Source organism: Copadichromis virginalis, linkage group LG14 (assembly GCF_057382275.1).
Source record: "Copadichromis virginalis isolate Kocher_CV1m ecotype Utaka linkage group LG14, C_Virginalis_male_GT1.1, whole genome shotgun sequence".
In the NCBI taxonomy this organism is placed as follows: domain Eukaryota; kingdom Metazoa; phylum Chordata; class Actinopteri; order Cichliformes; family Cichlidae; genus Copadichromis; species Copadichromis virginalis.
In genome coordinates this window covers 38,142,253-38,169,911 of record NC_140631.1, presented here as the reverse complement: position 1 = coordinate 38,169,911, position 27,659 = coordinate 38,142,253, and the positions used below count along the sequence as shown (strand labels likewise).

Genomic DNA, 27,659 nt, shown 5'->3' with positions numbered 1-27,659 from the left:
CCCGTCTTGGCTTTGCTCCTCTTACCTCTCTGCAGTCGAAGAAGAATTTGTGCAGCTGGTGTGAAGCAGCGAGCATCTGACCGCGGGTCTCCATGAGCTCCAGCAGGTCGGCCCAGGCTTCGTTCACTCCGTCCTTCCATTCGGCGATGGTGGCTGCTTCTGAGTGGCCGTAGTCGATGAGCTCATCCACCATCTGATTGACGGCTGTCACTCGCTCCTGGCCCACGCTGCCCGTTTCTGACGCAAACTCTGTAAACTTCTCCTGTAGGACCTGGAAGTGTGGCATGTTTTATTTACTGCAGCAAATCGGTCTGCTAATTTTATTGTATTCATTCATTCATTCATTCATTCATTCAAGTCAAATAAAGAACATAATTAGACATTACAATCAAATGAAACCCCTTTTGAGATTTTACTTGTAATATTTAAATTTCAGGTAATAAAATCTGTTACCTGAATCTATTATTCATGTGCAGAGGCCATCTGTCGACACACTTACTGTGACATGCTCATAGTCTTGACCCAGTTCAGGCGAGCTGGCGACCACCTCCCTCTGAGCGATCCACTGCTCCAACTCATCCACCTCCCTGTTGAGCTGGTACAGCCAGTACTGCTGCTCCAGACGGCTCTTCCTCTCCTCCACCAGGTCCTTCAGAGACACGTACAGACGGTCTATCTGTGACTGACGCTTGCTGATCTGTTCGCTGTGGAAGAGAGGAGGAAGAGTGTAAGGTAAGGCACAAAAAAAAAAAGCTAGGAGGAGTGTAGCAGTAACTGCTCCCCCAGCTCGAGAGACAGGCATCGCTTCTACTTTCAGGATTAGGATTTAAACTTTCCTTTCGGATTATTTATGGATCAGGATCTCGCCATCAGTTAGTGCTTCCCCACTCTCCTCTTTTTCTTTCCCCACGTGGTTTTATTCCATTACTGCAAGTCATTAACGTCTACTTTTTGCTGATTGTGTCTGTCTTTTCTCTGCTTTCCTCTCACACCTCCACACGGTGGCAGCAGACGACTGCCCCCGAGCCTCCTCCTTCCTGTTATAACAGAAATCTTTCTCCCCTTCAACAGAGACGATCGTTTTAAGGTTGGTTTTCTTTCTCAGGTTTCTTTACCTCATAACACAAAGCTCTTGTTGTGAAATACTGCTATAAAAATACAACTGAAGTGAATGATGAAAAACCTTTTATAATCCAGAGATTCGGTGCTTTTCTGTATTTAAGATGTTGTGACAGAAATTTCTGTCAGATTTTGTGCATGTGTTTAACTGCTCACCAGTCTGGATGTCCCATCTCCAGCAGCTGCCGGCACTGCTGTGAAAGCAGGCCGATGGTCTCAGCGTAGTCTTCGATGGTCTGTTCTAGGACCAAATGCTTCTTCAGCAGCTGCAGCGTGCTCTGCTCATCCTGGCAGGAGGAGGAAGAACACACGAGAAATGACACTTTAATTTCAGTATACACACACAGAATAAAACTGCATGTAAAAAATCCTGCTCACATTAGAGTCCAACAAACACAGTATCACATATTCAGATGACAATCGCATATTCTGCAGAGAACTGTGTGTGTAAGACGGCTCCTGTGATTTTAAAGAGTTTTTTTTTTTTACTTCAATGATAAATATTTCAGACAAATAATTTTACCTTTCCCTTCTCCTCATTCATCATGTGCAACTCCTGCTCACTCAGCCAGGCCTCGACCTCAGCTGTATCGAAGTAGTACTGCTGGGCCTGGTACATGGCATCCAGGACCAGCTGCCTCCTCTCAGTCTCGGCCCAAAGCAGAGCCCACAGCTGGGACAGCTGGTCGTGACCTGCCCTGATGCAGTCTGCCTCAGGGCTGCGTATGGAGCCAATGATCCCCGCCCTCTCCAGGACATCATCAATTCTGCTCCTGTGGCTCTGCAGCTCCCTCTGAAGATTCTACAGCACAGGCAGAAAGAGCTATTTAGATGTTGAGAGTGTAAACGGATGGATCAGAACTCAGAGGCTGGACATTATCTTTATCACAAGTCATCAGTTATTTAGTGACTTGAGCTCTGCGTTTAAAGCTTTAGGGTGCAGGGGGTCTATCGTGAAGAGGAACGGGACCTCTGTTAAGGTTTCAGGCTAAGGCTGCAGTTTAATTAGCAGCTATTCAGGTTTTCTTACCTGGTTCTTCTTCATTAGCTGCTGCACAGCCTGCAGAGTAGAGCCGTGCTCCTGAGACATGGCCATCGGGAGGCGTTCCTGGACCCACAACTTCAACCGCAATGGTATGACGAAAAGAAATGAATATTTGTACATGTATGAATATGTGAACATGCATGTCCACACCTCATGTACAGATTAAAGAGAAGCCTGGTATATTTCACCTCAATTACAAATAGATAAAAAAGTAACAATAACAAAATTAGAACATGCAATAACACGACTCCTGTGTTTTGTGTAGTGAGTGTGAATCTGGTTGTGTTGTCAGCTCACAATCTCATCCTCCAGGTCTCGCCCAACTTGATGAACTTCCTTGGACGCCAGCAGGATGCGTCGCCTCTCCTTCAGCGGCTCGATCAAACGCACCATCCTGGCCTCCACGGCGGCCTGTCGCTCTGCAACCGTCTCCTTGACCTGCGTCTGCTGCGGGATGGAGGATGCCTGCACCTGAAGCTGCCCTACCTCCTTATACCATTCCTCCATCTGGGTCTCCAGGGTCTGAGGAGGAGGAAGAGGAGAGGGTGAGTGTAGTTACCGGGCAGAAGAATGTAACTGAGGCAGGAGAGAGGAGACAAGAGAAACTGGATGGAAGAAACATGTCATCATGTGAGAGAAGATAAAAATGACATGAGTGAGATGAAAAGAGTGTGGCAGGAAACAAAGTTTACATGATTTTAGTTTTTTTCACTTTAATGTAGTTGTTTTATTCCCTGTAATACTGATTTTATTTAACTTTTTAACTTACCACGTCAAAGTTTATAAAACATCTTTTTAAAAACTGTAATAAATTCAGTAGATTTATATGTATTAAGCAACAGATGGATAAGATGAGACTGAGGATAACCCAAAACAGCACAAGAACAGGTGGTTAACAGACATGAAGTGTAGTGAAGGTTACTGTACCCCTTGCCAGGATGGATGCTGGGTAGTGGAGTTATGATGATGTGGTAAAGCAGTGGTAAAGCAGTGCTAATGGCGGCCTGTAAGCGGCATGCTGTGGGAGAGGAGAGCGAGAGATGTCTGGTGAAATGATGAAGCAATGAATGGATGAATCTGTGCGTCAGCCCGGGTCGAACCTGCTGTATAAACGAGTTCCCGCCTTGCCCAAACCACCACGGCTGGAGGGCAAATTGCGAGTTACATCCCAAGATCACACGTTGACTGGCAGATGTAATGCAAGTGTGCCCAAATTTGGATTCTTTTATTGAGGTGACAGACCAAAAAAAGAAAGAAATGCATATTCATCAAACTAGTAACCCAGCTATTTAAGAAGCTCAGGCTCCAGACTTTTCTAAACACTCAGTTTTCTTTCACTCTTGGTTTTGTATGAGGGAATATCTCTAATATGGTTAACAGGTTGCTGACCCCATTTGCAGTTCCTATCCTAAAGGGAGGGGAAAGGAGCTACAACAGTTTTTCTTCAGTGACTAGATGAACAGAGGCGCTTCACCCAGGCCCAGTGTAAGATAAAGGAGGACACATGCAAAGCTTTAACCTTGATCTGATGAACGTTCAGCAATTTGTTCTCTATGCAAACTGTCATGCATGCAACAGGCTTTTTTTTTTTTTACTAGATCTATCGACCAGTCCACAAATGTGAATAAAAATGAGTCCAGTGCTGTAACAGAGACCCGTAAACTGTCTGACTTGCACAAATCTATTTATTTGCGATGTTCCAAATATCACCTGGGTCCTGGTTCATTGACCAAGCGTTTTGGTTTCTTGGGTTTTGTTTATTATTAATGATCCTCGTGGCGATGCTTAGGTTGTTTATTTTTTGCGTACAGCTTTGCCCTGTGTCATGCCTGTGCTCAACCTGTTTTATTTTGGTAGTCTCACGTCTCTTGTTCCCAGTATTAAGCTCCAATAAATACTGATTATGATGGTGTGTCTCCACTCCACACAGGTGTCTCCACTCTGGCCAAATCGCCCTTCAGTGTATTGTATTGTATTCTATGTATTGTATTATGTACTGTGTACTGTTTGAGTCTCCTCTTGTGCTTTGTCGAGTGGTCCCTCATTGCTGTAATAATAATAATAATAATAATAAATTTTATTTATGAGCACCTTTCAAGTCACCCAAGGACACTTTACAATAGGATAAAACACTTAGTAAAACAATGGCAGAATAAGAACAATAAAATAAAGCACAAGATAAAATGAACAAACAGTGGATTCACAGTGAATATGCAGATTTGAACAGATGAGTTTTGAGTTGGGATTTAAACTGGGGGAGAGAACCAATATTTCTTATTTCAGGGGGCAGAGAATTCCACAACCTGGGAGCAGAGCAGCTGAAAGCTCTGCTTCCCATGGTGGTGAGGCGGAAGGAAGGTACAGTAAGCTGGACAGAAGAAGAAGAACGAAGTGAACGGGCAGAACAAGTGGTGGTTAACAGGTCAGAAAGGTAAGAAGGAGCGAGGTTATGAAGGGCCTTGAAGGTGAGCAGAAGAAGTTTGAATATTATCCGGAATTTCACAGGGAGCCAGTGAAGTTCCTGAAGAACAGGGGTGATGTGCTGGTAGGAGGGGGTTCTGGTGATAATGCGGGCAGCAGAGTTCTGAACCAGTTGAAGCTTATGGAGGGATTTTTGGGGGAGACCATGCAGAAGAGAATTGCAGTAGTCAATACGGGAGGTAACAAGACTGTGGGCAAGAATGGACGTAGACTGGGTGGAAAGAGAAGGAAGCAATCTGTTAATGTTACGTAGATGGAAGTAGGCAGAACGGGTGAGGTTATTGATGTGTGATTTATAAGAAAGTGAACTTTCTAGGATGACACCAAGGCTCTTAACCTGAGGAGAAGGGAGAACTGTGGAGTTATCGATGGTGAGTGAGAAATGGTTTGCCTTCAAAAGGTTGGATTTGGTGCCAATAAGGAGGATCTCAGTTTTATCCTCATTGAGCTTTAGAAAATTAGAGGTAAACCAGGATTTTAACTCGGATAGACATTCTGTAAGGGAAGAAGGTGGGAGGGAGGAATCAGGTTTGCAAGAGAGATATAACTGGGTGTCATCAGCAAAACAGTGAAACTGAAGATCAAATTTGCGGAAGATGGTACCTAGAGGGAGGATGTATATTATAAAGAGAAGAGGGCCTAAAACTGAGCCTTGGGGTACACCAGAGGTGACGGGGAATAGACGAGAGCGGAATGATCTTAGTTGAATAAACTGGGAACGGTCGAGGAGATATGATTGAAACCAGGCGAGGGGTGTGTCAGAGATGCCGAGAGAGGAAAGTCTGCTTAGAAGTACAGAGTGAGAGATGGTGTCAAAGGCTGAGCTCAGATCTAAAAGGACGAGAATGGTGAGAAGACCAGAGTCAGCTCCGATTAAGAGATCTGTACCCTTGTTCCATGTTCCTGAACTTCTAATATTCCTGAAATTCTAATGTTTTCTGGACATTTAAAGCCTGCTCTTTATTTTGGATTCTTCTGGACTTTAGCTTTTGCATCAACAGCATTAAAAGCTGATGCTTTGAGGCTAGTTTCTCTGTCCTGCAACTCACTTCTCACACAGCAACACATGACCAGAGTAATTTCACTTTCTTCATGGTAAACCGTGTGTGGACGTCTGCTGCAACACTGGATCTGTTTGTCTTTCTGACTTGCCTTATGAAAAAGATGTGCTACACCGTTCTTCAAATATTTAAAAATACCTGGAGTAAACAGCTACAGTGATACTAGTACTAATAAACGTAACAGGGGTCAACTGAACATTGAAACTTACTAAAGTTAGAGTATATTGTGCTTACAAATAAATAAGCACTAGCTGCATCCACTCACAGATGCCATGTTTATGAATAAGCACAGATTACTATTTTTACTCAATAAAACATCAGTTTTCCCACTACAGAGGGCTTATCTCTCACTCTGATAGAATTATACATGAACCAGATGTCTAGTGTTTAAAATTAAGATAAATGAAGATTAATTATGACCTTAATGCTAGTGTGTGCCATAAATAAATTATAACAAAATAACCAAATACGCGACAAACACAGATTGAGTCCAATAAGTCACAAACAATCAGCCTTTAACCAGGCAGAACAATCAGCATGATACTGGCAACTATATGTGAAAATATTAAAAACTTGTCACCGTCTGTATTTGTAAAATGATCTTGGGATGAGACTTGTGTTAAAGCTCACCTGGTTTGCACGAACACTGACGGCTTACGTTGTGTCCAAAAACCATCAGCGCAAATTAAAGATTAATGCTGGCGCGAACTTATGAGAAGCTGACTTTGCTAAAATGAGATGGAAAGCAAACAGAAAGCTGTGCAGGCGCAGCGAGAAATGTTGCTGTTAGTCATTTTCAAACATGAGGTTTTGTTTGAATATTAATGAGCTGAGGCCATCTCTGTGTAGCGACAATAACGTAAACAGTGATTCACTCTGAGATGGTTCAACATGCAAGGAAGCAAAGATGCAGAATTACGTTAACAGTTTAGGGCAAAACTGGGCTAAAACTACGGAAAAACTAAGAAAAAACCCCAAAACTCCCCAAAAAATCCACCCAAGAATACAGTTATATAAGGATAAACCTCAGTTAATTTGATTTTCAGTTCATTTACAGTTAAATATTTATTATTATCAGGTTAAAATTCAATAAAAGTCTAAACTCTGGAAACCAAGAACTCACTACCTGACAGATGAAACAGAAAAAGCATCTTTGTACAAAGAAATCATAACTTAAGCCACTTCAGAGGTTAGAGGAACGCATCTGTGGGTGAAATGGCTGCAGCAATGTGCCAAAAACCACTTGAATGTTACGTACATGCAGTTTTTTGAGCTGCTTGTTGACGGTGGTGAGGTCCTGTCCCTGGTCGACGTAGGCCAGTTGACCCTCGAGCTGGCCCAGTCTCTGGTCGAGGCTTTCGTAACTCTGCACCAGCAGGTCGGCCTTGTTGGCTTCAAAAAGCTGGCGGGCTTTTGCCTGAGTGGTGCTCTCCAGATCCTGCCAGCACTCCCTGATCTCCTCCAGCTTCTTCCGCACCACCGGGCTGAGCTCCGGCTTCTCCTGGATCAGTTGCTGGCCCTCCTGGATGGACAGGAAATGAGGGGGAACACAGAGGGAGACGGGGGAGAAAATTAAGACCTTTTATGTCTTAATGCGAAAGGATTATTCATTAACATACCGAAAATGTATAATTAGCCCAGAGTACACGTAGATCAGAGGCAAATGTGCAAATAGAACATTTACTACTGAAAACAAAAGGCAATTAAGCTACAAAATGACACTTCATAATCACAAAGGCATTAAAAACACACAACCTATTATGATAATAAGGCCATTATGTAGTTTAATTAACACATCAATCAGTGAATCGACATCTCTAATTAGCACCTGGGGAGTACCAACATAAACGTAAAATCTCTGAGAATATATCGTTTTCATGCAGATCACTTGGTCTGCACCGCTATGCAAATTTTATTTAAGCAAAAATCTAAAATGTTTATGGAGATTGCACTCATAAATCTAAATCTAAAAGTTTATGTCAAGCGGACATTAAAATAGCTTTATGAAAGTGGGGTCGATTTCTCTATTTGTAATAAAAATAATTATTGATCTCTAATCCACTTTTCACAATAAAAGCGTGGTTGAAAATCTGTGCAGTGTAGGATATCAATGACGTTGTACATAAATAAACGAAACTATGAACCTAAAGCATTGAAAATGAAAAAGTCATTAGTATACCAATTTAGTATTCAACCACCAGAAAATTAAATAGTAACAATTTTAAATATTTTTAATAGAAATATCACACTCTTTAGCGTCTTAACTCTTAATTTCATACATTTCTACCTGTTTCTGGGTTTTATAAGTCATTTTTGGAAGCTCTGGACAGACATTTAGAGACTGCACAATAAATTGAGAAAATACTAGTAAACAAGAAAAAATAATAATCATAATCATTACATGGAGATGTGACGTAATAACGTGTAAAAAATAATATATAAAATACAAAACATATAAAAAATGAAGCAGGTATAAATTTATAAATGTGCTTCATCGCATTTACAAGTCTTCCTGTGTTTGAATATTGATTCTGTGGAAATGTTGTGTGTGTGTGTGTGTGTGTGTGTGTGTGTGTGTGTGTGTGTGTGTGTGTGTGTGTGTGTGTGTAAAACCTCCTCCTACTAAAATACCTCATAAATTACCCCACACGTCCCTTCCCCCATCTCTCTCGCCTTTTCATATTTCTGCCCCTTTTGTACCTCATCCCATTCAGAACCATTACACACACACACACACACACACACACACACACACACACACACACTCTCTGTATGAATATCAATTAGATGGGGGAGGGATTTCACTGAGGAGGCGAAATGAAAAAAGTCTGGGAGCAGGTGAACATGAGGTGCTGGTTTGTGTGTTTATTAGAAAGAAAGGGACCTAAAAACATCCCCCAATATGAACAAAGAACAAAGGATTTCCTATAAACAAACATAGAAAAGCATTAAAAATCTAAGGAATTAACTGTGGGCCAAACTTCCAAAGTCCATTTTAGGAACACGGACTTTAAATTATTTGATATACACTGGAATTAAAATTCCAGCTTAACTTTGAAAAACAACAAACTGGCACTCGTAGCTTGCCAACTTGTCTTTATCAAAAAAATAAAATAAATAATACTTGGTAATGTGTGGATTACTGTGGATGACTGTGCTTTTCTTTGCATCTCAGTTCCTTGGTCAAAAGTTACGGACTGAAGCCTGCTACAAAAACTCCTCTGACCGCTATGGATAATCTCCCTCTTTATAACAACGTAATAACAAATATACAGGGGGTGAATACTTTTATAACTTATTCATTTGTATCCTTTTAGTTACATTAAAGATTACGCTTTATCTGACTAAAACTATGGCTTGCTGTGTGACACAGACCATCCACAAAGCTCTTGCTTTAGTCACGAACAGAGATGGGCAGCGTCCATCGTGCGTGGGAAGAAAACTTCTTTTTACAGCGAAAAAAACCCCTAAACTTCCAAGCAAGCACCGAGTGCGCTATGACGTAATGGGAAACTCACAGAGAAACTCGCGGATTCTTCAACTGACCGCGGCACACCTGCACCAGGGTAAACCTCCGCCTACCACAGTCCTGCTTTACAGGTGAAAATAGAGCAACAGGACCGCTAGTCTTTGACTTTATTTATTTTCTGCTGCGTTTTACTTGCATCTATTTGAAAGACTGAGTGTAAACACAAAAAATATTTTATTTTATGTGCTGGAATGTGTAGAAAATAGGTTTAAATGTTAAACTAATTTATTCAAGTCAGAGAATGTTGCATATAATTACATTTTTGCTTGATGCATAAAGTTAAAAGATTAAAACTAATAAAACAAGTTTAAAAAAAGAGACTTTTCCATTTGATTACATTTTGTATGATGGATTATGCAGAAAAAGTAGAATTGGGCTGAAAGATCTATCACTTTATCACCTATTCAGGTTGTAAATCGTGTTTTTAAAAAGTAACTAAGTAACTAAGTAATTAATTACTTTTGAAAATAAATAATCAGTAAAGTAACGGGATTACTTTTTTGGGAAAGTAATCAGTAATTAGTTACTGATTACTTTTTTCAAGTAACTTGACCAACACTGGTCACGAATTAGCTGATATGTGCATATGTGTGTTGGATGCAGCTTGCTAACATTAGCAGATAGCTTTGATGAACAATATATGGTAAATCCTGCATAAAAAATTAACATGCAGTGGCTAAATTGCTAATGTTGAAGCTTCGAAATGCACAGTCCAAAACCAAAAGTTGACATCAAAATGCGTCTATTCTCAGATTATATCTAAAGTCCTTTCAGGTTCCTCCGAGGACCACAAACATGGGTGAAAACCGCACCTGTTGGAGGGCAAAATATGAGACAACCATAGCCTGTAAGGTTCATGTCCAGTTTGAATTTAAAGAATAAGTAAAAAGGGTTAATCGTAAAGATGTGAAAATGTGCAAAACTTTATTTTAGATTTGATTTTACTGTGCAACAGAAACTGAAAGGACGGACATTTTTTAAAAATATTTTTTTGAGTTGTCTGACCTATTTTTCTGAAGAAAAGGTTCAATTTTCCACCATTTGGTTCTTGGTGGGTGGTACTTTTCAGACTGCCTCGAATTTTCACCAGGATGCTAAAGTATCCTTGAGCAGTGACTCATCATCCACAGAGGACAACATCCTGTCTCACTCACTCGAGTTATCATAAAATCTGCAGACATGCAGAGCTGCATCATGACTGGAAACTGGAGCCCAGTGATGAGATAAGACAGCTTCCGGTCCAGACACCGAGATAAGCAGGGCAGTTACGGGAACCTCTAGGCAACACCGAGGTGTAAATGTGAGTGAGAGTAGGTCATAAAAACATCACTCACTGAAGGTCAGCCCAAACCAACAATCTACCGAAAAATACATTTTGATGAGGTAACAGTACAAAGCTAGGTTTGATATTTGAAAGTAAAATGTATTGATGAGCCTGGATTTATGAAACAATAATCAGATTTATCTCAATGCTCTACTATTTACTGGTTGTTTGTGCAGCTGTCCATTAAAATATAAAAGTATATTTTAGATCATGCTTAGCAATAACTGCCCAAAGAAGTGCCCGGCGTTTCCCGATGGTTGCTGAGTGGCCAGACTTCCTTCTAGAACTAAGGAGGATGGAAGACAGTATACTGTAGTGCATATGGTACTCTATATCTGCCGTATACACACCATATCTGCAGCTGCTAACTTAATTGCCACTATCTGGGTACAAATGGAGAGGTGAGAAGAAAAAGAAGCAAATATCTTCACACAATCCTGCACTGTTTTTACATCAACACACACAAACACAAAGAAGGAGAAGTGGAATTGTAAGCAGACAGACCACTTTCCGATCCTTTCCACTGCTAGTGCGTTACGTCAGCGTTCATTCTTGTGTGGTGTCCCTCCGGCTGCTGGTGCGTGCCATCCTCTGCGGTGAGTGGGAGGGTTTGTGTGGGCTCGAGCAGCTTCACCCACTAGCTCAGAGCTGCTACTCCACACTACTCATACTGTGTAAACTGAGTCTGCAGTTCAGAGAGGAGCACAGTATTCCACAGCGCATACAGACAGCATCTGTAGACATCCCACGCCAAGCGGGGAAATCTGTGTGAGCCCCACCCCGTACACTGAGCTTGGAGTACCTTTACAAGATGGGTCAACTCACTGTAGAAATACTCAGCCTGTGAAATCAGTTGAATAATGTCTTGTCATTAGATCAGATTACAGATGCCAACAGGAAATAAAGCATTAACCTTTTTTGGAGATTGAGACTTCACGTTAGGATACTGTTGCACTGATGCTAACTATTACTTCTCCCTTTAACATCCTTGCTATCAAAAATAATAATTTATTTCAGTAAATAAAATTATAAAATAGTTGTTTTTGAGGAAATATTCCATTACTGAAGGCCGATTAAAACCCCTCAGTCACAGTTAGAGTTAAATCATCTGTTACGCAGCAGCTGCCTTCAGTCTGAGTCAGAACTGTCAGGATATTTTTATTCTGAAAGGACTAAAGTCAGAAATATGTTGCTTATCGTTTTCCTCTTCTTCAGTATTTGCAGTAGTGATTATGGTGTGTCAATGTTTAGCATAGAGAGTGCAATCTCCATAAACATTATTAACAAATATAACATGCCAGCAGGGAGCGTGACAATGAATTATTTAACGTGGAACATTATTATTGTGCCGTGGGGCTTCAGACTCAAATACACAGTGGTACTGCTCCATGTGGGAGGGCCAGTTCACCAGTGACCAAAGCTGCCCATGTGCTGGAAGCTGCCACACAATGTTCATACGTAACTCCCCTCCACAGCCCACAGTGTGTCTTTTTCACACTGAAAACAAAAAGTGGAGATAATTAGGCACTAATATAAAATACAATGACACTATCGGTTGGTTTTCCTCCTGTACTGTTCAGTTCTTTCAGGTCACCACCCACCTCTGCTCTGTTACAAAAAGGCTGAAAAAGGTGTTTAAATGGACATATTTCACTTCTCTTTCATGTCTACTCATCCATAATCTTAACTGCTTTCAAAGCTTAGGGTTGCAGGGCAGCTGGAGACCAACCCAGCTTACATCATATATAGTATATAGCATTACAAATGTTGATACTATTATTATACATACGTTTCAGATAATGAGGGTAGTGTATATACAAGTAATCCAGTCAAAGCCAAAAGCTCACTCTTCAGACTGCTCTAAAGAATTGTTTACTGCTTTTAAAAAGACAGGGGCTCCATGAGATCCACGTATATGGTAAAAATAATTATTTCAAACTAGAGATGGACCGATCCGATATTACGTATTGGTATCGGTCCGATACTGACCTAAATTACTGGATCGGATATCGGCGAGAAATAAAAAATGTAATCCGATCCATTAAATATCAAAAAAGCACCTCACAAAACTTGCGACATGGCATAACTCGGCTCATAACCGTAGCACGTTGGAGCAGTGTGCATCAGGTGATAGAGCGGCTGTGGCGTGCGAGACCTGTCGGTGGTCTGGTTCAGCATTTTGAGCCTCGCTACCAATCCGGCATTTCATCTCCGAGAAAGTGATCCCAGAGAGAAGTGAAGCAAGTGTGTAAGTTCATCTCTGAATGTTTGTAAAGCATTCCAGCTTTAAGCTTAACAACCGAAATATGGAGCGACTACCTCTTCTCTCCCCCTCCCTCTCCCGCTGCTACTTCAATCATGAAACTGATTAATGATCAGCTGATCGGCTTTTCTGTCGCGAGTCCGTCTGTCTTGTTTGTTTTTGGCCCACTTTGCACCAGAAAGAGGAAACCAGCGGCTGAACAACAGCAGCACGTTTAAGCTTAATCAGCTGTTGTTAGAATTTATTTAATATTACTTTCTACTCCAGGATCTTTTTCTACGTAGCTGACGGCTGGTAACTGTGCAGGGGCGGATCTAGCAAAGTTTAGCCAGGGGGGCCGATAGGGCATGAACAGGGAAAAGGGGGCACAAAGACATACTTTTCTTTCTTATTCTCATTTAAAATGTCGAGCTTTTAATGAATAATTATCTGACACCCAAAGTTTTAATCTGATGTAAAATATATAGAAGTCCATTACTGTATATAGTAATTGTTAAGTCTAATATAACCTAGTAAGCTATAGTACTTTTTCCTTTGGGAAGGTACCATCTGTGCAGTCTGCAATTCTGTTGAAGAAAGATGTTGAATCTATTTAATTATTCTTGAAAAATAATTGATTTCTGTGCATTTTTTTTTTCACACTGCATCAAATTAAAGTTGATTACGTCGATTAAGCATCATGAGGTGGAGGGTGGGGGGTGGTTCCCTATTTTTTATTTTTTTGCTGGGAGTTTTAGAAGCCTATTAGTTAGGTTGCTTACTCTTTAAAATACCAGAATAGGGAGGATGGAGTAGGCTTAAGTTTATTAGATTGATCAGTGTTGCTGAACTATGAAATATTTTGGGTGCAGTGTATTTTTTGCATACAGGTATAACAGAATAGCTTTAGTGTTTTGTTTTGTTTTTAACTTGAGTTTGAACTTATACAAAATGCAGCAAGATGTTAAAAAAACAGTTTGAATTCATATCAGTATTGGCCGATTTCAAATTTATGATATCGGTGTCGGTCATAAAAAAGTGGTATCGTGCCATCTCTATTTCAAACTACAAGTCACTTTAAAAAGGAAAAATATTGCTTTAAATCTCTTTTTTAACCTCCTAGGACCTGGATGTCCACATGTGGACATCACATTTTGGGCTGTCTAGACCAAAATACTAAATTCTGCTCTACAGGGGCCTGATGTCCACTTACAAGGACATTATACTGTCACTATTGTATTGAAATGTTCTCATATGTGGATCTCATTTTTCTCAGAAACAAAAATCAGGTAAAAAAAAAAAAAAAAAAAAAAAAAAAAAAAAAAAAAATCACATAATTCTTTGTTTTTACATTTATCAAAATGCCATGAAAGAGTTCGGGTCTTAGGAGGTTAAAGTACTGATGATGAAAAGCACCATGTTGATGTGATTAAAGATTATTTAAATACTAAGACCCAGAAGGATGTGAGAGAATATGTAAAGTGAAGAAAAACAGGAAGTACAGTCGTGCAGGACAGACAGGGAGAGTCTGATGGAGCACTGATGCTAACAGCAACAGATCATCCTCATTCTGCTGTCTGGTGTGCGCTTCACAGCAGACATCTGCTCCCGAGCCTCCCCTCTGCCGCTCTGTTGGTCAGTGGGTCTGTCACGCTCAGGCCACTGAAGCTACCGTGTCAATATTTACATGTAAAAAAAATCTGCTCGTCCAGCCAAATGGAACTGCTTACTTCAATCCAGGTTGAAGTTTTAATGTCAACTCTTGGTCAACTCTGACATAAGGTAAGAAACCAAACACAGGGTCCAATGAAGTCTAAAGACTGAAAACATATTTATAATATTTGCTACGTGTCCACAGTCTTCAAGGAGATACAACTACAAATCAACATTACTTCTTCAAAAGAAATATCCAACGGCAGCGACCTGGGGTGATGGAAAGAATGTGATGGCTGGTATATATAATATGAAACTGAGGCACTGGTCATGTGATTTTTTGACACCTTGCACTTAAATGGAGACCTGCGTGACCGTCGCAGGGTTTCTGTAGGGTTGCACACTATGCAGAGGGTATATTTTCCTCCAAACTGTAATTGCAGACTCATTTATTCATATCAACACATGATTCCACTACTCATGCTGTTGCTCATAAGAAAAGCTGATGATAAAGGCAGCCTGCTGTGGGGTACTACATGCACTCACTCACACATGCACAAATGTCCACATACCATCCAGAAAATGCACAAATACAGAGAAAGAGGACGGCTGTTCTTCCATCTACCTTAAAAATGCCCCCATTTGTTCCTCTGTGCTGCTGTAAAAGCGTCACTTTGACTGTAGGAAAAGAAGGACTTCATCCATCTGCTGAGTGCCCTTTTGGCTCGAGAGCATTAGAAAGCCAAAAGTGCTCCAGGACTGGGCAGGCACTTAAATTGTATGAACCTAATAAGACTTTACTCAGACTTAACTTGGGTTAGCTACCTGTGTTTCTTACATCCTGTATTTTGCTAGTTAGCATTTTAGGTTTATCTTTGCAAACATCCACTTCATAAACAGGAGACGAGAGGAATTAGTAGGACGCTGTTTCAAACCGTTTTGCCTGATGAAAGTCTAACACAGAAACATTAAAAATAAATGCATTTTTTCCCATTTCAGTTACACAGCATGCAGGACTCTGTTTGCTATGTTTGTTCTCACTTAAAAATTAGCTAGCTTCAATCCTTCCTGTCTGCTGTTTTGGAGGTCTTGGAAGTCATTCAGCTACCTCTCCACAAGGTCTTTTTTCTTGTGGTCGGGTGGACTCCAGCTCCACCATGGAGGTCTACAGCAGCTGACAGGAGCCCTTATTCTGCTTTAGAGATGTGATGTGAGCTGGAGGGCTGCTCCAACCACAGAGAACAGGTTTATGTGCTGCTGCAGAGGCTGCAGAGCAGAATAACGACTGTCTCTTGTTACTTATTGCTTATAGTATAAACATGAAGTATGAGTAAGTCATTCAAGAAAACACCTTTGGCATGCACACAAAGATTCAGAGCCACAATAGAAGGATTTTAATCAGAAAATGTAAATAATTCTGATGCATTACTGCTTTCAGACATTTCATATTTGAAAACTTAATTGGACAGTTTTGCTGATTTAGGTTTACACCATCTGCTAGTTGACACAGAGCTGTCTTTGAAGGCTAGGAATATCAGGGTTGCAGTGCAGATAGTGCAGACAGACAGACCCTATGGCTTAGGAGCTCTGTAATGAGCACATAGAAAGACACCTACAACAGGTTCCCTGCAGAAATAAATAAAAAGAAGCTCCACATAGTGATTGTAGGGTCAACATCATCTATCCAGCTGGGCTCTATAATATGAAAACACCTATCTTATACTATCTTTCAGGTCTAGCACCTTCCTCAGCATTATTCTCTGTGTTCAGTTCAGTTCTGCGTGCTTTAATGGGTGCAGCATTGTCTGAACGGTGCATTTAAATATAACTGGAATTGATTGGGTGGAATAAAAATATATACTGTCAGATCTAAACAAATTTCCCACGTGTGGGACTAATAAAGGTTATCTTATCTTATCTTATCTTATCTCCATCTTAGCTTAACATCTTGCTCTGAGTGCGAGGGCCTCATTGATGTTTTGCTGCACTTACCCACACACAAACCTGCCCATACTCCCTCATTCACGCACACATTCTCTTATATACTGCAGCACCACAGGTCAGAGCTTAATGCAAACTGTATACTGTATGCAACTCTATATAGTATACAGTTTGCACTCGCATACAGTTATAAGGAAAGTAAAAAGGTGCATCAATGGCCAGACAAAGTCGTATTTTTTGCACAGCTGGTAATTTGTTTATAAAACTTTTATAAAGCTGTACCGATTGCCACCGAAGCCACACAGATTGTTTTATTCTATGCATTTCAAGCATTCAAACCTAACAGGCAATTTTTAATCAATAACATGCTATCGTTACTTCCCCACACCCCCTGGACATCCTGGGGAGCATAACATAGTATGTCTTTGGACAGTTTGCACAGGAAGGTTCAAACCTAAAAACCTCTTGATATAACTGTCCGGGTTATATAACTGTGTCGCAGGCAAGACTCGGACCCAAATACAGGACATTAAGGACTTTTACCTTTAATGCTGAACTCTTCCCAGACATACAAAAACACCAATGGTAGCTGAGCGGGAGAATTCAATCCAAGAACTAGGGAACTCCAGTGAAACATGGAAGGAGGTATTATGTCTAATTGTTGAATGTTGTCATTGTGTTTCTTAAATTTGTAAGGTCTGAGTTCAATCTATAGGATCAAGACATTCCTTTGTCTCTGACCACCTCTCCAGCCACTCTGTGCTGGGGGAGGTTTTATTGCAGATACATTCTATCTAGAAGATCTGTTTCTTGTGATGTTGCTTCCTACTTTTATGATCCTTTTCGTGAGCAGGAAGTCATGCAGTGAGACACACACACACACACACACACACACACACACACACACACACACACACACACACACACACAGTGCCTTGTCTTAGAACCATTGGGGGGTTTTACAGAGGGAGGTGCTTTTGCTGTGATGTGTATTGTGTGAACTGTTTTCCCCAAAAGCAAGAGGAGGCCGTCGTCGGGGTCATTTTGCGGTAGGATTCAGAGTGCTTCCTGAGACACCGATGTTCGTCTTGTTTTTGTCGTTAACGAGAATAAGTTTCTAAACTAGCGGGGATGTGGAAACACAGACCCAACAGGAGGAATCACACAGGTCAATCTATATCTATACACAAGCCAGGTAACGATGGGAGAGGAAACAGGTCAGAAGACTGCTGACACTAATTGGGAAAATGAGACACAGGAAGTGAAATCTAACACAAATCACAGAACAGGGGTCAACCACCTGCCTCCAGCCCAAAGAAACTGATTCAGCCCGCCTTAACTAGAGGGCAAAACAATATAAATGGATAATGGACAACATTTCCATCCTTCTGTTCTTATTCATTGTATTCTTTTAGTCTTTTAGTGCTCATTCTGAGTGCTTAGACCAGTTTGGTCTAAGCTTTCGATACACTGCATGTCATTATCCACTTCTAACATCAACACGACATGCATGCAAGCGTATCGAAAGTGGTTTCTCAATCCTGTAGCCACAATTAAACTTGACTCATAGAGAGAAGTGCACAATACACAAAACAAACCCTGTTTTACTTAACAGGAGATTATAGATTTTCCTGATATTTCTGTTTTATGCTTCAAACAGTGGATGCATCATGACCGGCATCACAGTGACTCAGTGGTTATCACTGTGTAGAGCCCTTCTCTGTGGAGTTTGCATATTCTCCCTGTGCTTGTGAAGCTTTGGTCCAGTTTTGGATCATAGTTCTCCCAGATCCCACCTGCAACCCGCCTCCCCCATTTATCATTATTAATATTTATAGAGTCATTAATTTCTTTATTATTATTACTATTATTGTTATCACTACTACTAGTAGTAGTAGTAGCAGCACTAGTGGTGGTGGTATTATAATTACTGATGATATTGGTCCTATTATATTGTTGTAATTGTTTGAATTATATGTCTTAAATATCCACATAATGCACATTCACATACATACACATAGAACTCACACATAATTTTCATTAAATATGCAATTATGTACAAATGTTTTGTTGCTGTTGTTATTAGTTTTGAGATTTTCAGCGCACATTTTGTCCTGTCATCTATTCCACAGTTTAAAAAAAACTTTATCAGTGTACAGTTAAGAATGAGATTCAATATGCAACTTTTCTATACAATGAAATAAAGAGATATAAATGAAATGACAGAAGAGAATAAAAATATGCACTCTAAGAGAAAAACAGGGTACAGTGTGCATATAGTGCAAAAACGTTACTAAAATTGCTCAGGTTATGCAATATTACAGCTGCAGAGCAAGTCTGAAGTGTAGTTAAAACCACACTTAGTTATTTCTCCAACCATATAAAAACAGTGCTTTCTGTGTCGACCCAGGACATAGTGAGATTCTTACTTTTGAGAGTTTTGCTTCACGGTCTAACGTATTTTTTTTTTACATTTTGATCTTACTTCAAAGGCTGTCAAAGCCGGAACTGCGGGTGAGATATAACACAGGCTACTATTTGACTTTTCTTTGTTTTCTGGTATTTGCAATCTATTGCAATGGTGGATGATTAGTGATTTTTTATTTCTATTGTACTCTTGGTACATTCACCACAAACCAATCAGCTCCAGTCAGCCGTGATGTAACGTAGAGAGTGTGTGAAACTTGGTTCCAGCAGCAGACGCTCAGATTGCCATTCTTAACGAGTTAATGAGGCCAATTAACTGTCAAGGATAATAAGTGACGAGGACAGGATTCAAAAGCCCAGTGGGTTTTGGGCGAGCAACTGGGTGGGTTAAGAGGGTATTTTGACTGTGCATTCACACATCCCCCCCCCACACGCTCACGCACACACTGATAAGCACAATCTGCTGCAACTGAACCAAATCTCCACTAACAGCGAGCAGCCTCTGTTTTGGATCCATCACAGTGAAGCTACATCACAGACATTACAGAATGACTCGGCAGCTCTTTACAAACAGTACATCGTCTTAAAGCGCGCAGATGGCAGTTACATCAATTCTGACCCTGTAAATAGAAAGTCGCAGGTTTTATTTGCAGTCGGAAAGAAGAAACCTGCACTAGTAGCTCAACAAAACCATATTATTACATCTGTGCTCTTTGTTTCTGTTCAGTACACCCCTTTTGTCTTCAAGCTTTGACTTTTAATTGTCACTCAGGCCATCCATTCACAAACTTCACTACAGAGATTATAAGCCACACATATTTAGATTTGTTTATCCGGCCTGTCATCAGGAAGCCCAGTCATCCTGCAGCTACAGTACGGCTATTGATTAGACACTACATTATACATTCAGAACACTGCAAACCTCAGCTTATTAGATTTGGACCTCTATACTACACTACATTAACATCTATTGCAGCAAGCTGAATGCCAGTACACCAAGACCTTTGTGTCTTACACTGAGACTGAGCGAGAGGGAGCTTTACCTATGGCTATAATGGCTCGTCCATCTCAGTCGTCTCAGATTTTCTGACATTGACAGAAAGATGGAGGAAGAGGAGACGCAAGAATGGAGTCAGTGTGATTAAGAATTAGGACGTCTTTCTCTCTCCTGAGTCATTTTGAGGAGATGCCACCTGTCAAATGTTTAGAAATGAGAAAAGATGATTGTTTAAACGCAAATGTCTGGCATCTGATTACTGATGCTTCTACACTGACTATGGACATACCGAGGAGTCATGACAACAAACAATATCATTTGGCAAAAGTATAACCAAAGAAGACAACAAATGCATTTTTTCTTCAGAAGAAGTCATATTTTAAGTTTATATTTGGGGATTCTGGCAAAAGACAAACTCTAAATAATACTTGGAAGGTCAGATTTTTGCCAAATAAACTTTAAATCTCACTCCACCTGAAAACAGTAATTGCATCATGTGTTAACCAGCCAGATGATACCTGTCGGACTGAAAAGCAGCTGCCCACGAGCACTTCAATCCTCCCTTTGTTTATTTTTGAAAGTTAAATCAGAGTATAAATGATATAACCAGAATAAAATCACTTGTGACAGATAGTTCGGTGCCCTTTTACTACTGTTTAAACAGCTAACAATAATAACCACAACTGTAGAAATGTATACAACAGTGAGCTGTGGCATTAAAACTACAGACAGGTGGAGTAAATAACACTGATTATCTGTCAAGTTCCTGATCTATGTTTTTGATTTTTATTATCATTCTCTCTCATGTTTCTTGTATTCATGTCCTTCTGGTGTGTCTTCCATGTTTCCTCGTCCAGTTTCATTTTGTGATTTTTCCCTCCCTTGCATGACTCGTGTGGCCTCTTATTCTTGTTCCACCTGTGTCAGGTTTCCCACTTTTAAACCTTTATCAGTTTGTGTGTCTAATCAGCTTCGTGTGTATTTGTAGTCGCGTCGTTCTCCCTGTCACATTGTTGCCGTGTGTTACTTGTACTTCTGTTTTCTGGGTTTCTGTTTCGGGATCTCCTACTAACACCAGAGGTGCAGGTGGTTCCTTTTTACTGTCCGCTCTGATCACATCACTCATCCTTAATCTGATTCATATCAGATGGGTGTTGTGAATTACTTTACATGGGATGAATTTGTTTCCTCACTCTGTGCTCTTCATCTCTTATCCAACATTTTAAAAGGATTTAAGCATCCTAAATGATGGTGGACCTCAATCGATTTTCCAGGTCACAAAGCCGCAAAGGCAGACACGAGGAAGCAGAATTAGCAGAACGTAAAGCACCCAGAGTGAGTGAGAAGGGGAGGGATGGGGGATGACCTTCACACATGAGCTCTACGAGGAGAGGAGGGAAGATGGGGAGAAGTAAGAGGGGACTGGGCAGCAGTTGCTTGGCAACCGTCGCCAGTACAGGAAAGAGGGGACGCATTGCTCCAGTTGCTGCTGGCGGCTTGACGTCACAGCAAGCTGACGAGGCACACAGTGCTTCGTGATGATCTGCTGGGTTATCCCACGTCACCCAGTCGCACATCCAAACTGAAGGAAGATCGATACTTTAGTCTTCATCGAGGTCTTTTCACACACACACAGTCAAGTCCTGAGTTTTACAAAGATATAATCGCACGGTTTAGTGGTTAAAAACACTTCTAAACTGAAATGCATTGTGGGTGTGTTGCTAAAAGACACACGGAGCTGAGTAAACATCGTTTGACTCATAGAGTTTATTTTTAAAAGTCTTTTCGGGGCTTTTTTAGGCCTAGATTTACTGTCTAAGTGCAGCAAATTAGCAAAAAAGAAAAAAAGAGGATGGGATTGGTGAGCTTCTAACAATAAGTTAATTTATAAACACAGACTCAGCCAATTCATTTCACTAATGACCAATGCAATCTATCAGCAGCACAAATGATCAATTCAGACTTGATGAAGGAGCATCTAATCAGCCAATCAAATGATTACAGTGTAAATCCATGTTTAAACTGCGTGGACACTCAGATCAAGGCAGCTGATGGAAAATCAATATATTTATATTTTAAGGGCAAACTGTTCACTTTCAGGGAGCTGTCTGAGGTCTGAGCACGTCCTGATAACATCTCCCCCTGAAATATCAAATAAATCAAAATTCTGTGTTCTCCCATAAAAGGTTTTGAATAATCAGACCGCATCTTATCTTAAGGACCCAGCAGAGTAGTTTGCTCTCAGATGCTAGTTTAATTGTGGTTCACGTAATATTTAAAAGTAGAATGGGAGGCAGCGCCTTCAGCTTTCAGGCCAAACACCCTCTCTACTTTTAAGATTAGGCTTCAAACTTTTCTTTTCGATAAAGCATATAGTTACTGCTGGATCGGGTGACCCTGGATCCTGGGGGATTCCCATGATGCACATTTTTTCTCTGGCTCTCTTCCACAGCATGCCCCCCTCCCCTCACTGTCAGGCCCTGCCTGAGCATGGTTTTGCCGGAGGTTTCTTCCTGTTCAAAGGGAGTTTGTTCTTCCCACTGTCACTAAATGCTTGCTCAGGGGTCATTTGATTGTTAGGATTTTCTCTGTAATAGTGTAGTGTCTTCAACTTTAAATAAAATGTTCCTTGAGGTGACTATTGTTGTAATTTGGTGCTATATGAATGTATTTATTTATTTATTTGTTATTTGTACGTTTATTTTGAACATCCATCCATCCATCCATTTTCTTCCGCTTATCCGGGGCTGGGTCGCGGGGGCAGCAGCCCAAGCAGAGAAGCTCAGACCTCCCTCTCCCCAGCCACCTCCTCCAGCTTATCCGGGGGAACACCAAGGTGTTCCCAGGCCAGCCAAGAGATATAATCTCTCCAGCGTGTCCTGGGTCTGCCCCGGTGGGACATGCCCGGAAAACCTCGCCCATCCTTGTCAGATGCCCGAACCACCTCAACTGGCTCCTTTCGATGTGGAGGAGCAGCGGCTCTACTCTGAACCCCGCCCTATCTCTAAGGGAGAGGCCAGCCACCCTTCGGAGGAAGCCCATTTCCGTCGCTTGTATTCGCGATCTCTTTCTTTCGGTCACTACCCACAGCTCGTGGCCATAGGTGAGGGTAGGGGCGTAGAGCGACCGGTAAATTGAGAACTTTGCTTTTACACTCAGCGCTCTCTTCACCACAACAGACCGATACAGCGTCCGCATCACTGCAGCCGCTGCACCAATCCGTCTGTCGATCTCCCGCTCCCTTCTCCCATCACAAGACCCCAAGATACTTAAACTCCTCCACTTGGGGCAGGAACTCGTCCCTAATCGGAGTGGGCACTCATGTTCATAATTTGAACATGTTAAAATATAACAACAACAACAACAGAGAAAAAAAGAGACCAACAGAGAAAAATAAATAAACAAATAAACAAAATGAATTGAACTGAATTGAATACTGCTTCTATTACAAGCACATATTCATATACTGTGTGTGTTCTTTCAGTCAGAAAACTGGCACTGTGCTTCTTTGGTGCAGCCCAGCTGAAGCTTTTAAATGCTAAAAGAGGTTCTTGCACCATCATAGAACATGTGTCATGGCATGCTTTGACCCTGATGGTAGCAGTAGGAATAAAAAAAGGAAAAAGAGCTGGAAACTTGGCTTTAACCTGCTTTATAGAGGCATGTCAATTTGAAACACGTGATGTAGAACTACCAAAGACTCTCTGCGGCATTTAAGGTGCACAGGTCAGATAACACGTTTTGGGCAGCATTTCAATCCCATGTTAACTGTGCCAACTGAAATACAGACACACACGGCTCCACAGATGGAAGCAACTTAAAAAAAAAAAAAAAAAGGACACTGTACTTCAGTTCTCTATGACAAAAAGGGGTGCATAAAATAAGTGCAAAAATAAGCTGCAGAGTCTCAGAGGACCCCACACAGAGACACAATGAGGACACAACCTACAGACTGTTTGGACAGGAAGTACTACAACGAGCTGGAGCACGAAAAGCTTCACGGCATTATAGCTCGTCTTTCCTAAGCTTTCAGCGTATCCTTCTATGCGTCTACTTCTTTGTCTGTTTAAATTGTTTTAAAAATTTCTTGCAAATGTTATTATTCTCTAGACCTTTTTATACAAAGAGAGAATAAAACCTTTCTGGGGGGCTATTTTGCATTGCTTTGACGGTAACTGAGCTGAGGGTATAAAGTGAAGGTGATGACATACAACAGCACTAATAAATTGTACCAGTTAGATGGCATGACTGATAAAGATTAGCCCGGGATGCCTCTAAAACAATATTTTTATTTCTAACACTTGTCAGGAGTGAGTACAAATCCTTATCAGCACTGCCATTTAAAAAAAACAAAGCCAAATACTGAATATTATCTTAAAAAAATGCAAGTTGCTAAGCAACAGCCACTGAGAAGTCTTGTGGGGTGAACATGGCTGCCACATATGACTTCAGAAGCTAAACCCTGTCTATCTGCCAAAAGCTAGACATCCTGGTGTGACTACAGTCTGCTCCTGAAGAGCAAGACTTGGGATACTAGTGCTGATCACGTTGGCATTACACATCACTATCCGACCTAAACTAAAATTTCTGACACGTAAACACCTCTTTGAAGAAGCAAAGAAGTGACGATGAGCCAATGAAATGTTTCACACAGCAAAATTTAAGAAGTACAGAAACACAGCAAATGTCTACGGTCTGTTCACTGCAGTGTTTTGCAAGCACTTCTTATATATATAGGTCACACATTTCAACAGCGCTGTGTTTCGAAACACTTCAGGTAAACTACTCTTATATGCTCGCACTGGATTAAAGATGGGTTAAAAACAAAAAGCAGGAACACATGCTGGCTGTTAATGGCAAAAATACAGAAAAGAATTCATTCATATTATTATATTATATTTTTTCCAGCATGCTCAAAGTTGAATTCATTATATTTCTATTTCTATTTTACACTCTTAACCGTCCCGCTAATGAGAAACTGCCAGATTAACCATTGGACATGCTGGAAAGGACTGGAGAGGAGAGGAAAGAGGCTCATCCTGCAGTGTGAACAGGCTTCACAGATGTCTCGCCACACTTTTAATTTAGTTGCATGCTGTCCTGTTGGTCCTGTTTTAGCATATATTATCTTTTTTTTAGTATATCTATCATTTGGATAGAGAAAATCTAATTTGTAAAATTCAAAGAGAGGAGATGCTGCGAGAGTCTGTAGCTCTCTAGGTTGTTTTGTGTCTCCCGGTGTTGTGTATTATTTGTCCTTACATGTCACTTTTGTGTGTATTTTTAAATCTGCAAAAATAAAACCAAACATGTAGGCTGTTATTGTTCATTACTGACAGCCGGACTACATATTTTCCTCTGAAGATGAAAGCAAAGAAATGCACTTAGCATTATTCTGATACTTCAGCTTGTGGGCGTTAAAACTGCAGTGGACGCTTTTATACATCAAAGTGGTAGCATATGTGGTGTGTCTTAACAACAGCAACATAAGCTACCTTTAAATTGTTTTCCAGTGTAGTCACAGTGTATTTTTTGTCTAATCATTATTTACACTGATTATTTATCCCAGATTGCGTTACAAACACTAACAAAAATACGCTCCATTAGTTTTTTTCCTCGAGGACCCTGGTTTAATATGTGATATCAACTCTAAAAGGTGAGTGACTGGGGCAGAAACATGGTCTCAATTCACCACTTTTGCTTATTATCAAACAATTCAGAAACTCTCTGTTTCTCATCTGTCTCTTCATCATCTCCTTCTCCATCTGTAAGCATTGTGCAGTAACCTAAATCTACCCTCAGAGCATGTTCCCTAAATGCATGTGACCCCTAAATGTGCAACAGAAAGAGCTCTGTGGTCAGAACATGCAGTGCTGCACCCTCAACAGTGAAGCAGCCCGTGTTATGATATGTTAGGACTCTGCAACCTGGCTCATGTGTATTAGCATATACCAACCTCACAGTTCCCACTGTAGGAGAAGAAAGTAATCAGACAAAATGAGCAGCTTGAAGGACAGAAATATGTGCAGCTGCCTACGTTACCAGCCATCATCCGCTATCTTACATCGAGCTGATTGGACGAGGACACAGACATAATGTAAAATGGTAAATGGCCTGTATTTGTATAGCGCTTTACTAGTCCCTAAGGACCCCAAAGCGCTTTACACGTTCAGTCATCCACCGATTCACACACTGGTGATGGCAGCTACATTGTAGCCACAGCCACCCTGGGGTGCACTGACAGAGGCGAGGCTGCCGGACACTGGCGCCACCGGGCCCTCTGACCACCACCAGTAGGCAACGGGTGAAGTGTCTCGCCCAAGAACACAACGACCGAGACTGTCCAAGCCGGGGCTCGAACCGGCAACCTTCCGATTACAAGACGAGCTACCAACTCTTGAGCCACGATCGCCCACATGAAACATGAAAGTCACACGACAGCAACAGCATTTTGTTTTTGAACGGTGACCTTTATGGTTGTGCAAATACTACTCATCCCTAACGCTGCGTAAATGCTTTGAGGCTGACTATTGGTTGCTTCTGGACATTCCAGGGCCTGGTTGCCTAGGTAACAATATAATGTATTTACAACTAGGTCATATGTCAATCCATGGTATTCTGTCCTTTCATTGGTGGTCGCTTCAAGTGCTCGCCTGAAAATGTATAAAAGTTTATCTCCGGCCCTTCCTACTTCATGTCGCTGGTGTTATTTCACCCGCAATTGGCGATTTTTATTTTGACAGTCAGTTACTTTTATTAGAGCCCATCCATCCATCTACTTTTGCTTATCCACTTTAGGGTCACAGGGGAGCTGGAGCCTATTCCAGCTGTCACAGGATGAGATGCGGGTAGATCCTGAAATCCTACTCACTATTCAGTAAGATAAGGCAGAGCTACAATTTCTCATATTTCATCAGGTGGAAATTTCAAATAATTTGCATTTTTGTTGGACAGTTATAAGACTAGTTGCCACTTAACTGTCTTTAAACAGATACTTAATCATTTCTGTTCTCGTCCCAACATATCAAGAATTTATGCTTTACAGTACAGTATGTGCACAAATATGAGTGTTGTGCCTTGATTCAGTTCCCTCTGCTTCCTGCAGGGGCGTTCACGTTTAGCCCTGCCCAGTATGACACTGCAGAGGATTGAGCCACTATGCCATGGTCAGTGGTGCCCCTTCATTGTGATGTGATATGACTGAACCACAATACACTCGGCATAGCCTTTTTCAGGTTTCAGTTATCAGCATAAGAGCTCAGACTGATGATAATAAATGTAGTGTCAATGTTGTCGCTTCACTAGAAATACTGTATCTCTCTGTATTTCCTCAGAGCAGATGCACTGCCAGGATTTGTTTATACCATACAGTCCATCAGATATAACTGCAGCCTGCTTACTAAACAGTTGCATGTTTCATTTTCTACAACAGCCCATATGGGTCCATCGATGTCCATGTGTCCTGTCAAATTTCTTTTGGCTGTCATTCTGCAGGGCCATCACATACAATATCTAATTTTCTACTGGCAAGCGCCGAACGCAACCATATACTTGCCCTGATGGTGTTAATAAGCCTCGGTAGATCAGAAGAGTATCAACTTCATCGCAATATCGACCATAATGGATTAAAATGATAATTTCCGGGCACAACAACCCGAAATTAGCATTTTGCATGAGTGATTTCTTTGTCTCAAAGTCACTGTTTTGTTTTGTTTTTTACATAGTGTTTAAACACAGCAGCTCAGCGGTTAGCACCACTGCCTGACAGCGAGCAGATCCTTGTTCCAGACCAGGCAGAGTTCTTCTGTGTGGCATTTGAATTTCTTCGTTTAATCTTCAA

The 27,659-nt window shown here is 41.0% G+C and overlaps 1 protein-coding gene across 2 annotated transcripts in view; it reads right to left on the bottom strand.

Moving 5' to 3' along the window:
* sptbn4b (spectrin, beta, non-erythrocytic 4b) overlaps positions 1 to 27,659 on the bottom strand; it is a 96,852-nt gene that overhangs the window by 15,017 nt on the left and 54,176 nt on the right. For both annotated transcript variants that reach the window (XM_085430804.1, XM_085430805.1), the window contains exons 26-32: positions 6,965 to 7,228; positions 2,462 to 2,686; positions 2,150 to 2,239; positions 1,643 to 1,921; positions 1,276 to 1,406; positions 500 to 704; positions 26 to 271 (exon numbers count right to left, since the gene is read on the bottom strand). In XM_085430804.1, the coding sequence (XP_085286930.1) occupies positions 26 to 271; positions 500 to 704; positions 1,276 to 1,406; positions 1,643 to 1,921; positions 2,150 to 2,239; positions 2,462 to 2,686; positions 6,965 to 7,228 (1,440 nt within the window). The remainder of the gene's footprint in view (positions 1 to 25; positions 272 to 499; positions 705 to 1,275; positions 1,407 to 1,642; positions 1,922 to 2,149; positions 2,240 to 2,461; positions 2,687 to 6,964; positions 7,229 to 27,659) is intronic.